Raw genomic sequence first — 11,158 nt, 5'->3', positions numbered from 1 at the left:
CCCGTACCCGAGGTGGCGCGCAGGGTCGGGGGGGTGGGGGTGCCCCCCCCCCCCCCGCAGAACCGCCCCCAGCAGCGCGGGGGTCCCCCTCGATGGGCCCCCCCTGCAGCAGGGCCGGCGCCCCATCAAACACGTACACGAACCCGTGCTGGGGGGGGAAAGAACAGGGGATGCACCCCAAAAACCCACCGGCAACACACAGAGCCCCCCCACACGAACCCGTGCTGGGGGGGGAAAGAACAGGGGATGCACCCCAAAAACCCACCGGCAACACACAGAGCCCCCCAAAACCCCCTGTGCCCCCCGATACCCCCCCAACCCCCAATTGCCCCCCCCAAACCCCCCCATTGCCCCACAGTGTCCCCCTAAAACCACCCCAATGCCCTCTAAACCCCCCTTTGCCCCCCCAAACGCCCCCCCAAATCTCCAATTTCCCCCCCAGACCCCCCCTGTCCCCCCCAAAACCCCCCCTTTGCACCCCCTGTACCCCCCTAACTCCTCAATGCCACCTCAAACCCCCCCAATACCCCTCTACACCCCCCCCAATGCCCCCCCAAACCCCCTCCAATGCCCCCCCAAACCTCCCCAGTGCCCCCCAAACCCCTTGGTACACCCCCAACCCCCTCCCAGGACACCCCAAAACCCCCCTTTGCACCCCCTGTGCCCCTCCCAACTCCTCAATGCCCCCCCAACCCCCCCCAATGCCCCTCTACACGCCCCCCAAACCCCCCCCCCGCCCCCCCAACCCCTCCAATGCCCCCCCAAACCTCCCCAGTGCCCCCCCAAACCCCTTGGTACCCCCCAACCCCCTCCCAGGACACCCCAAAACCCCTCTTGGCACCCCCTGTGCCCCCCCAACTCCTCAATGCCCCCCCCAACCCCCTCCCAATACCCCTCTACACCCCCCCAAACCCCCCTCTGCCCCCCCAATGCCCCCCAAACCCCCTCCAATGTCCCCCCAAACCTCCCCAGTGTCCCCCAAACCCCTCGGTGTGCCCCCCAACCCCCCTCTATACCCCCCAAAACCCCCCTTTTCCCCCCCCAATGGCCCCCAAACCCCCTCCAATGCCCCCCCAAACCCCCCTAATGCCCCTCTATACCCCCCCAAAACCCCCCTTTGCACCCCCTGTACCCCCCTAACTCCTCAATGCCCCCCCAACCCCCCCCCAATACCCCTCTACACCCCCCAAAACCCCCGTCTGCCCCCCCAATGACCCCCAAACCCCCTCCAATGCCCCCCAAACCTCCCTAGTGCCCCCCAAACCCCTTGGTACCCCCCCAACCCCCTCCCAGGACACCCCAAAACCCCTCTTTGCACCCCCTGTGCCCCCCCCAACTCCTCAATGCCCCCCCAAACCCCCCCAATGCCCCTCTACACCCCCCCAAAACCCCCCTCTGCCCCCCCAACCCCTCCAATGCCCCCTCCAATGCCCCTCTATACCCCCCAAAACTCCCCTTTGTGCCCCCCCAAGTCCTCAATGCCCCCCCAAACCCCCTCCAATGCCCCCCCAGTGCCCCCCCAACCCCTCGGTACCCCCCCAACCCCCCCCCCCCCAGGACACCCCAACCACCCCCCCCCCGTGCGCCCCCTCACCGTGCAGGGCGCGGGGGGCTCGGGCTGCGGCGTGAGGGTGATGGGGGGGCAGGGCTGTCCGGGGGCGCAGGGCTCGGGGCCCCCCCCGACCGACAGCACCCACAGGCAGTAGCTGAGGGGCCCCCCGGGCCCCCCCATCGTGCTCAGGGCTAGCGGCGACGACAGGTTGGCTACCAAGTGCCGCCCCCCGCACGCCCGGTAGCACAGACCCCCGGCCCTGGGGAGGGGGGGGACGGGGGGGGTCAGATTTGGGGGGTCACGGGGGAGTTTGGGGGTTCAGGGGGGTCCGGGGGGCAGATTGAGGGGGTCAGGGGGCTGTTTGAGGGGGAGTTTGGGGGGGTCAGGGGGGGCCAGGGGGCAGATTGAGGGGGTCAGGGGGCTGTTTGGAGGGGTGTTTGGGGGGTCAGGGGGGAGTTTGGGGGTTCAGGGGGGTGCAGGGAGCAGATTGAGGGCGTCAGGGGGAAGTTTGGGGGGGGTCACGGGGGAGTTTGGGGGTTCGGAGGGGCCAGGGGGCAGATTGAGGGGGTCGGGGGGGAGTTTGGGGGGTCAGGGGGGCAGATTGAGGGGGTCGGGGGCAGTTTGGGGGGGAGTTTGGGGGGTCACGGGGGAGTTTGGGGGTTCAGGAGGGGCCAGAGGGCAGATTGAGGGGGTCAGGGGGGCAGTTTGGGGGGTTCACGGGGGAGTTTGGGGGTTCAGGGGGGGCCAGGGGGCAGATTGAGGGGGTCAGAGGGCAGTTTGGGGGGTTCACGGGGGAGTTTGGGGGTTCAGGAGGGGCCAGGGGGCAGATTGAGGGGGTCAGAGGGCAGTTTGGGGGGTTCACGGGGGAGTTTGGGGGTTCAGGAGGGGCCAGGGGGGCAGATTGAGGGGGCCGGGGGGGAGTTTGGGGGTTCAGGGGGGTCCGGGGGGCAGTTTGGGGGGTCAGGGGGGCAGACTGGGGGGTCAGGGGGCAGATTGAGGGGGTCAGAGGGCAGTTTGGGGGGTTCACGGGGGAGTTTGGGGGTTCAGGGGGGCCCAGGGGGCAGATTGAGGGGGTCGGGGGGGCAGTTTGGGGGGGGAGTTTGGGGGGTCACGGGGGAGTTTGGGGGTTCAGGGGGGGCCAGGGGGCAGATTGAGGGGGTCGGGGGGCTGTTTGGAGGGGAGTTTGGGGGGTCACGGGGGAGTTTGGGGGTTCGGGGGGGGCAGGGGGCAGATTGCGGGGGTCAGGGGGCTGTTTGGATGGGAGTTTGGGGGGTCAGGGGGGAGTTTGTGGGTTCGGGGGGGGCGGGGGGGCAGTTTGGGGGGTTCATGGGGGAGAGGGGGGCAGATTGGGGGGAGTTTGGGGGGTCAGGGAGGAGTTCTGGTGTGATTTTGGGGTGTTTTGGTGTGATTTCGGGGTGTTCTGTTGCGATTTCAGCGTGATTTTGGGGTGTTTTGGTGCAATTTTGGGGTGTTTTGGGGTGTCCTCTCACCTGGGGTCCCCAAGGTGTCCGGGGTGTGTGTTTGGGGTGTTTTTGGGGTGTTCTGGGGTGATTTCGGGGTGTTTTGGTGCGATTTCGGGGTGTTTTTGGGGTGCTTTGGTGCGATTTCGGGTTGATTTCCGGGTGTTTTGGCGCGGCTTTGGGGTGATTTCGGGGTGTCCTCCCACCTGGGGTCCCTGAGGTGTCCGGGGGGGGTGTTTGGGGTGTTTTTGGGGTGTTCTGGGGTGATTTCGGGGTGTTTTGGTGCGATTTCGGGGTGTTTTTGGGGTGTTTTGGTGCGATTTTGGGGTGTTTTGGCGCGGTTTTGGGGTGTTTCGGGGTGTCCTCTCACCTGGGGTCCCCGAGGTGCCCGGGGGCGCAGCGCTCGCAGTGGGGGCCCTCGGCGGGGGGGGCGGCAGTAGCAGTGGCCGCTGCGGGGGTGGCAGTGGCCGCGCTCGGGCCGCCCGTGGCCGTGGCACTGGCAGGGCCGGCAGCCCCCGGGGGCCCCCGCGGCTCCGAAGCTCCCGGGGCCGGCACCGCTCGCAGTGGTCACCCTCCGTCCAGTCTGGGGGGACAGGGGGTCAGCGGGGACAGGGGGGGGCTCGCAGGGGTCACCCTCTGTCCAGTCTGGGGGGGGCACAGGGTCAGGGGGAGCTCGCAGTGGTCACTCTCCGTCCAGTCTGGGGGGGCACAGGGTCGGGGGGGCTCGCAGTGGTCACTCTCCGTCCAGTCTGGGGGGGCACAGGGTCAGGGGGGGCTTGCAGTGGTCACCCTCCGTCCAGTCTAGGGGGGCACAGGGTCAGGGGGGGCTCGCAGCGGTCACTCTCTGTCCAGTCTGGGGGGGCACAGGGTCAGGGGGGGGCTCGCAGGGGTCACTCTCTGTCCAGTCTGGGGGGGGCACAGGGTCAGGCTCGTAGCGGTCATGAGGGAAATGGGGGGGACAGGGGGACATGGGGGGGTCAGAGGAGGGAATTGGGGGGCATAACAGGGGAATGGGGGGGGACAGGGTGGGGACAGGGGGGTCTGGGGGGCCCAGCGGGGGAATGGGGGGGACACGAGGAGGCCCTGGGGGGGCCCTGGGGGGGTGACGCTCACCCTGGCAGCTGTCGCAGACGCCGGGGGCCCTCGCGCTCGCAGGTGCTGTGGAAGTTGCAGCCGCAGTCGACGGAGCAGAGGGGCCCCGCGGGGTCCTCGTCCTCCTCCGCCTCCGCCGTGCCGTTGTTGCCCCCCCCCGGCGCCGTTGTTGCCCCCCCAGGTGCCGTTGTTGCCCCCCCCCGGTGCCGTTGTTGCCCCGCGCCGAGGTCCAGCCCAGGTGGCAGACGCAGGCGAAGTCGGGGGCGCCGCTGCACTCGCCGTGGCCGCAGTCGTGGTAGCACCTGGGGGGACACGGGGGGCGCCCCGGGAATGGCTCCAGGGTCCCCAGCCGACACTACGGCTCTACCATTCTACGGTTCTATGATTCTAGGATTCCACAATTCTATAATTCTACGATTCTGCAATTCCATAATTCTACAATTCTACCATTCTACAAGTCTACGGTTCTATAATTTTACGATTCTACAATTCTGTAATTTTACAATTCTATAATTTCACAATTCTACTATTCTACGGTTCCAGGATTCTGTGATTCTAGAATTCTACGATTCCACGATTCTAGAATTCTATAATTCTAGGATTCTATAACGACCCTGTGAGTCTTCTCCAACCTGGTGATTCTAGGATTCCATGATTCCATGATTCTAGGATCCTAGGATTCTAGACTCTATGATTCTAGAATTCTACGATGATCCTATGGATCTTTTCCAACCTGGTGATTCTACGAGTCTCCAACTCTACGATTCTACAATTCTGTGATTCTATTATCTTATGATTTTACAATTCTAGGATTCTACGATTCCAGCATTCTACAATTGTAGGATTCTATGACTCTACGATCCCAGGATTCTAGAATTCTAAGATTCTACGATTCCAGGACTCTAGAATTCTAGGATTCTAGAATTGTAGGGTTCTATGATTCCAGAATTCTAGAACCCTTGGATTTTACGATTGTAGGATTCTATGATTCTATGATACCAGGATTCTAGAATTCTACAATTCTAGGATTCTACGATTCCACGATTCTAAGATTTTATGATTGTAGGTTCTTATAATTCCAAGATTCTAGAATTCTATGATTGTAGGATTCTACGATTCCAGGATTCTAGAATTCTTAGATTCTACGGTTGTAGAATTATAGGATTCTACGATTCCAAGATTCTACAATTCTAGGATTCTACGATTTTATCATTCTAGGAGTCCAGGATTCTAGAATTCTAGGATTCTACGACTGCAGGGTTCTACAATTCCAGGATTCTACGATTCCAGGATTCTAAGATTTTATGATTGTAAGATTCTATGATTCCAAGATTCTAGAAGTCTACGACTGTAAGATTCTATAATTCCAGGATTCTAGAATTCTTGGATTCTATGATTGTAGAATTACAGGATTCTACAATTCCAAGATTCTACAATTCTAGGATTCTACGATTGTAGGATTCTAGGATTCCAGGATTCTAGAATTCTAGGATTCTACGACTGTAGGGTTCTACAATTCCAGGATTCTAGAATTCTAGGATTCTACGACTGTAGGGTTCTACAATTCCAGGATTCTAGAATTCTAGGATTCTACAATTGTAGGATTCTACGATTCCAGGACTCTAGAATTCTAGGATTCTACAATTCAAGGATTCTACAATTGCAGGATCTTATGATTCTACGATTCCAGGATTCTAGGATCCTATGATTCTACGACTCCAAGATTCTAGAATTCTACAATTGTAGGATTCTACGATTCCAGGATTCTAAGATTCTATGATTTTAGAATTCTAGGATTCTATGATTATAGGATCCTACGATTCCAAAGTTCTAGAATTCTAGGATTCTACAATTGTAGGATTCTATTATTCCAGAATTCTAGAATTCTAGGATTCTATGATTCCATGATTCTACGATTCCAGGATTCTAGAATTCTAGGATTCTATGATTCCATGATTCTACGATTCCAGGATTCTAGAATTCTATGATTCCATGATTCTACAATTCCAGGATTCTAGAATTCTAGGATTCTATGATTCCATGATTCTACGATTCCAGGATTCTAGAATTCTAGGATTCTATGATTCCATGATTCTACGATTCCAGGATTCTAGAATTCTAGGACTCTATGATTCCATGATTCTACGATTCCAGGATTCTAGAATTCTAGGATTCTATGATTCCATGATTCTACAATTCCAGGATTCTAGAATTCTAGGACTCTATGATTCCATGATTCTACGATTCCAGGATTCTAGAATTCTATGATTCCATGATTCTACGATTCCAGGATTCTAGAATTCTATGATTCCATGATTCTACGATTCCAGGATTCTAGAATTCTAGGACTCTATTATTCCATGATTCTACGATTCCAGGATTCTAGAATTCTACGATCGCAGGATTCTACGATTCCAGGATTCTACGATTCCAGGATTCTAGAATTCTACAATCACAGGATTCTGCGATCCCAGGACTCCAGACCCCGGGCTCCCGCGGCTCACGTGCGGTTGCAGTGGGTGACGCCGTCCCCGGCGTAGCCGCGGCGGCAGCGGCACTGGAAGGCGGCGGGCGTGTTGCGGCAGCGGGCGCGGGGGTGGCAGGCGGCCAGGCCCAGGCGGCACTCGTCCACGTCGGGGCACTCGGCGTAGGCCCAGGCGGCCGCGGGCGCCGGGGGGGACAGGGCCGACAGCGCCGACGAGCAGTTGGGGAACCCCCGCACCCCCGAGAAGTCGCCCTCCAGGCACCTGGCGGGGGAGACGCCGGCTGGGGGTGACCCCGGGGACTGGGGTGACTTTAGGGGTTGGGGGTGTCCCCAGGGCTTGGGGGTGACCCCGGGACTGGGGTGACTTCAGGGCTTGGGGTGACTTCAGGGTTTCGGGGTGTCCCCAGGGTTTGGGGGTGACCCCAGGACTGCAGTGACTTCAGGGCTTGGGGGTGACCCCGGACCTGGGGTGACTTCAGGGCTTGGGGGTGACCCCAGGGCTTGGGGGTGACCCCGGGACTGGGGTGACTTCAGGGCTTGGGGTGACTTCAGGGTTTGGGGGTGTCCCCAGGGTTTGGGGGTGACCCCAGGACTGCAGTGACTTCAGGCTTGGGGGTGACCCCGGACCTGGGGTGACTTCAGGGCTTGGGGGTGACCCCAGGGTTTGGGGGTGACGCTGGGACTGGGGTGACTTCAGGGTTTGGGGGTGAGCCCAGGGCTTGGGGGTGAGCCCAGGGTTTGGGGGTGACCCCGGACCTGGGGTGACTTCAGGGTTTGAGGGTGACCTCGGGACTGGGGTGACTTCAGGGTTTGGGGGTGACCCCAGGACTAGGGTGACTTCAGGGGTCGAGGGGAGTCCCAGGGTTTGGGGGTGACCCCAGGACTGCAGTGACTCAGGGCTTGGGGGTGAGCCCAGGGGGTTTGGGGGGTGACCCCCGGACCTGGGGTGACTTCAGGGTTTGAGGGTGACCTCAGGGACTGGGTGACTTCAGGGTTTGGGGGGTGACCCCAGGACTGCAGTGACTTCAGGATTTGAGGGGAGTCCCCAGGGTTTAGGGGTGTCCCCAGGGCTTGTGGTGACTTCAGGGTTTGGGGGTGACCCCAGAACTGGGGTGACTTCAGGGTTTGGGGGTGACCCCGGGACTGGGGTGACTTCAGGGTTTGGGGGTGACCCCAGACCTGGGGTGACTTCAGGGCTTGGGGGTGTCCCCAGGGCTTGGGGGTGAGCCCAGGGTTTGGGGGTGACCCCGGACCTGGGGTGACTTCAGGGTTTGGGGGTGACCCCAGGACTGCAGCGACTTCAGGGTTTGAGCGGAATCCCCAGGGTTTAGGGGTGTCCCCAGAGCTTGTGGTGACTTCAGGGCTTGGGGGCGACCCCGGGACTGGGGTGGCCCCAGGGCTTGGGGGTGACCCCGGGACTGGGGTGACCCCAGGGCTTGGGGGTGACCCTGGGACTGGGGTGACTTCAGGGTTTGGGGGTGTCCCTAGGGCTTGGGGGTGTCCCCAGGGCTTGGGGGCGACGCCATGGTTTGTGGGGAGTCCTCAGGGTTCCGGGGTGCCCCCCCCCCCCGTTTTCGGGGTCCCTCACCGTCCCCGCGTGGGGTTGTCGCTGTCCCCGCACCAGCCGCACTCCAGGTGCCGCAGGCATTCCCGGCACGAGCCGAACTGGGAGCACTGGGGGGCACTGGGGGGGCCGAGTGGACGCTGCGGGGAGGGGGGCGCGGCTCTGCCTCTGGCACCCCCGGGGACCCCCCCGAGGACCCCCCATAACCCACCCACCTGCCCCCCGGGACCCCCTGTGTCCCCCAGCCCCCCAGACACCCCCCATAACCCCCATTGCCCCCCCATATACCCCCCCATTGCCCCCCATATAACCCCCCATTGCCCCCCATATACCCCTCTATAATCCCCATTGCCCCCCCATTTACCCCCAGTCCCCCCATAATCCCTCATACACCCCCCAGCCCCCCATAACCCCCCACTGCCCCCCATATACCCCCCTATAACCCCCCACTCTGCCCCCCCATATATCCCTATAACCCCCATATACCCCCAGCCCCCCCAATATCCCCCCATTGCCCCCACATACACCCCCTATAAGCCCCATTTTGCCCCCCATACACCCCCCAGCCCCCCATAACCCCCCATTGCCCCCCATAGCCCCCCTATAACCCCCCATTGCCCCCATATACCCCTATAACCCCCCATATACCCCCCCAGCCCCCCCCATATCCCCCCATTGCCCCCACATACACCCCCCTATAACCCCCATTTGCCCCCCCATATACCCCCCAGCCCCCCCCATAACCCCCCATTGCCCCCATATACCCCCCAAAAACCCCCATTGCCCCCCCATATACCCCCCAGCTCCCCATAACCCCCCATTGCCCCCCCATATACCCCCCTATAACCCCCCATATACCCCCCCAGCCCCCCATAACCCCCCCCATACACCCCCCCATAACCCCCCCATTGCCCCCCATATACCCCCAGCCCCCCCATTTCCCCTCCCCTCTGCCCCCTCTTGCCCCCTGTGCCCCCCAGCCCCACCATATACCCCCCAGCCCCCCATAACCCCCCATTGCCCCCCCATAACCCCCCTATAACCCCCCACTGCCCCCCCATATATTCCACATTGCCCCCCCATATACCCCCAGCCCCCCCATTTCCCCTCCCCTCTGCCCCCTCTTGCCCCCTGTGCCCCCCAGCCCCCCCATAACCCCCTCTGCCCCCACGTATCCGCCCCCCCAGCCCCCCCATATCCCACCTGCCCCCCTCATCTGCCCCCCCCAGCCCCCCCACTCCCCTCCCCTCTGCCCCCTCTTGCCCCCTGTGCCCCCCAGCCCCCCCATAACCCCCCATATACCCCCCTATAACCCCCATTGCCCCCCCATATACTCCCTAGTCCCCCCACTCCCCTCCCCTCTGCCCCCTCTTGCCCCCTGTGCCCCCCAGCCCCCCCATAACCCCCTCTGCCCCCACGTATCCGCCCCCCCAGCCCCCCCCCCATCCCCCCGGCCCCCCCAGGACCCCCCCAGCGCCCACCTGTCCGCCCACCCCCGGCACCCCCCGTAGGGGAATCGCGCCAGGTAGGCGGCGAAGAGGAAGCAGCGGCGGCTCGACTGGCACCAGGCGCACTGACCCCCCCCCGACAGGCACTCGGAGCACGAGCGGCGCCTGGGGGGGGGGACACACAGAGCGTGAGGACCCCCCCCCGGGACCCCCAAATCCACCCCGGGACCCCCAACCCCCCACCCTGGGGGCCCCAGCATCACACACAACTGGTGCCTGGGGGGGGACACGGAGCATAAGACACCCCCCCCCGGGACCCACAAACCTTCTTCTGGGACCCCCAGACCCCATCGGGGACCCTCAGATCCCCCCTGAACCCCTAAAACCCCCCTGAACCCCCAACATGCCCCCAGACACCCCCCAGCATCGCACACGCTGCTTAACAGGCACTCAGAGCACGACTGGCAGCTGAGGGGGGGGGCACACAGAGCCTGAGACCCCCCCAGGACCCCCAAAACCACCCCCCCAGGACCCTCAGACCCCTCCTGAACCCCTAAAACCCCCCTGAACCCCCAACACCCCTCCCAGGGACCCCAGACCCTCCCAGCATCACACACGCTGCTCAACAAGCACTCAGAGCACGACTGGCAGCTGGGGGGGGGGGGCACACAGAGCCTGAGACCCCCCCCAGGACCCCCAAAACCACCCCCCCCAGGACCCTCAGACCCCTCCTGAACCCCTAAAACCCCCCTGAACCCCCAACACCCCTCCCAGGGACCCCCAGACCCTCCCAGCATCACACACGCTGCTCAACAAGCACTCAGAGCACGACTGGCAGCTGAGGGGGGACACACAGAGCCTGAGACCCCCCCCAGGACCCCCAAAACCACCCCCCCCAGGACCCTCAGACACCCCCTGGGACCCCCAGGCCCCTCCTGAACCCCTAAAACCCCCCTGAACCCCAACATGCCCCCCAGACCCCCCCCAGCATCACACACGCTGCTTAACAGGCACTCAGAGCATGACTGGCAGCTGAGGGTGGGGGGCACACAGAGCCTGAGACCCCCCCCAGGACCCCCAAATTCCGCCCCTGGGACCCCCAAACCCCCCCCCCCCCCGAACCCCACTGACTCGCTGCAGAGGGGGGGGCAGTCCTGGGGGGCCCTGACGGCCCCGTCCTGGCGCCCGCGGCGGCTGCAGACGGCGTCGCCCTTCTTGCTGCCATGTTCCTGCCACTCGCAGAACGGGTCCTGGGGGGCCGGAGGGGGGGGTGAACCCCAAAAATGCACCCCGAGACACCCCCAGCCCCAAAACCGCACCCCGAGACACCCCCTCAGCCCCAAAACTGCACCCAGACACCCCCAGAACCCCCCCAAAACCGCACCCTGAGACACCCCCCACCCCAAAACTGCACCCCGAGACGCCCCCGAGCCCCCCACCCCAAAACCGTGCCCTGACCCCCCCCCAAAACATCCCTCATCCCCACCCCCCTCGATTGCCCCCCATACCCCATTGCCCCCCCGTACCCCCATTGCCCCCTTTACCCTATTACCCCCC

General features: G+C 62.6%; 1 protein-coding gene across 1 annotated transcript in view; it reads right to left on the bottom strand.

The window, feature by feature from the left end:
* Positions 1 to 7: 7 nt before the first annotated feature.
* MEGF8 (multiple EGF like domains 8) overlaps positions 8 to 11,158 on the bottom strand; it is a gene marked incomplete at its 3' end in the record, with an annotated part of 32,531 nt that continues 21,380 nt past the window's right edge. Inside the window, 13 exon segments of the mRNA XM_069882973.1 lie at positions 8 to 148; positions 1,595 to 1,811; positions 3,383 to 3,441; positions 3,443 to 3,559; positions 3,561 to 3,595; positions 4,126 to 4,150; positions 4,152 to 4,226; positions 4,328 to 4,406; positions 6,609 to 6,851; positions 8,178 to 8,281; positions 8,284 to 8,293; positions 9,635 to 9,766; positions 10,733 to 10,851. Coding sequence (XP_069739074.1) covers positions 8 to 148; positions 1,595 to 1,811; positions 3,383 to 3,441; positions 3,443 to 3,559; positions 3,561 to 3,595; positions 4,126 to 4,150; positions 4,152 to 4,226; positions 4,328 to 4,406; positions 6,609 to 6,851; positions 8,178 to 8,281; positions 8,284 to 8,293; positions 9,635 to 9,766; positions 10,733 to 10,851 — 1,356 coding nt within the window.

Source organism: Phaenicophaeus curvirostris, unplaced genomic scaffold (genome assembly GCF_032191515.1).
Source record: "Phaenicophaeus curvirostris isolate KB17595 unplaced genomic scaffold, BPBGC_Pcur_1.0 scaffold_439, whole genome shotgun sequence".
NCBI lineage: Eukaryota > Metazoa > Chordata > Aves > Cuculiformes > Cuculidae > Phaenicophaeus > Phaenicophaeus curvirostris.
Note: the sequence above shows the minus strand (reverse complement) of the source record. Positions and strands in the feature narration are given on the sequence as shown.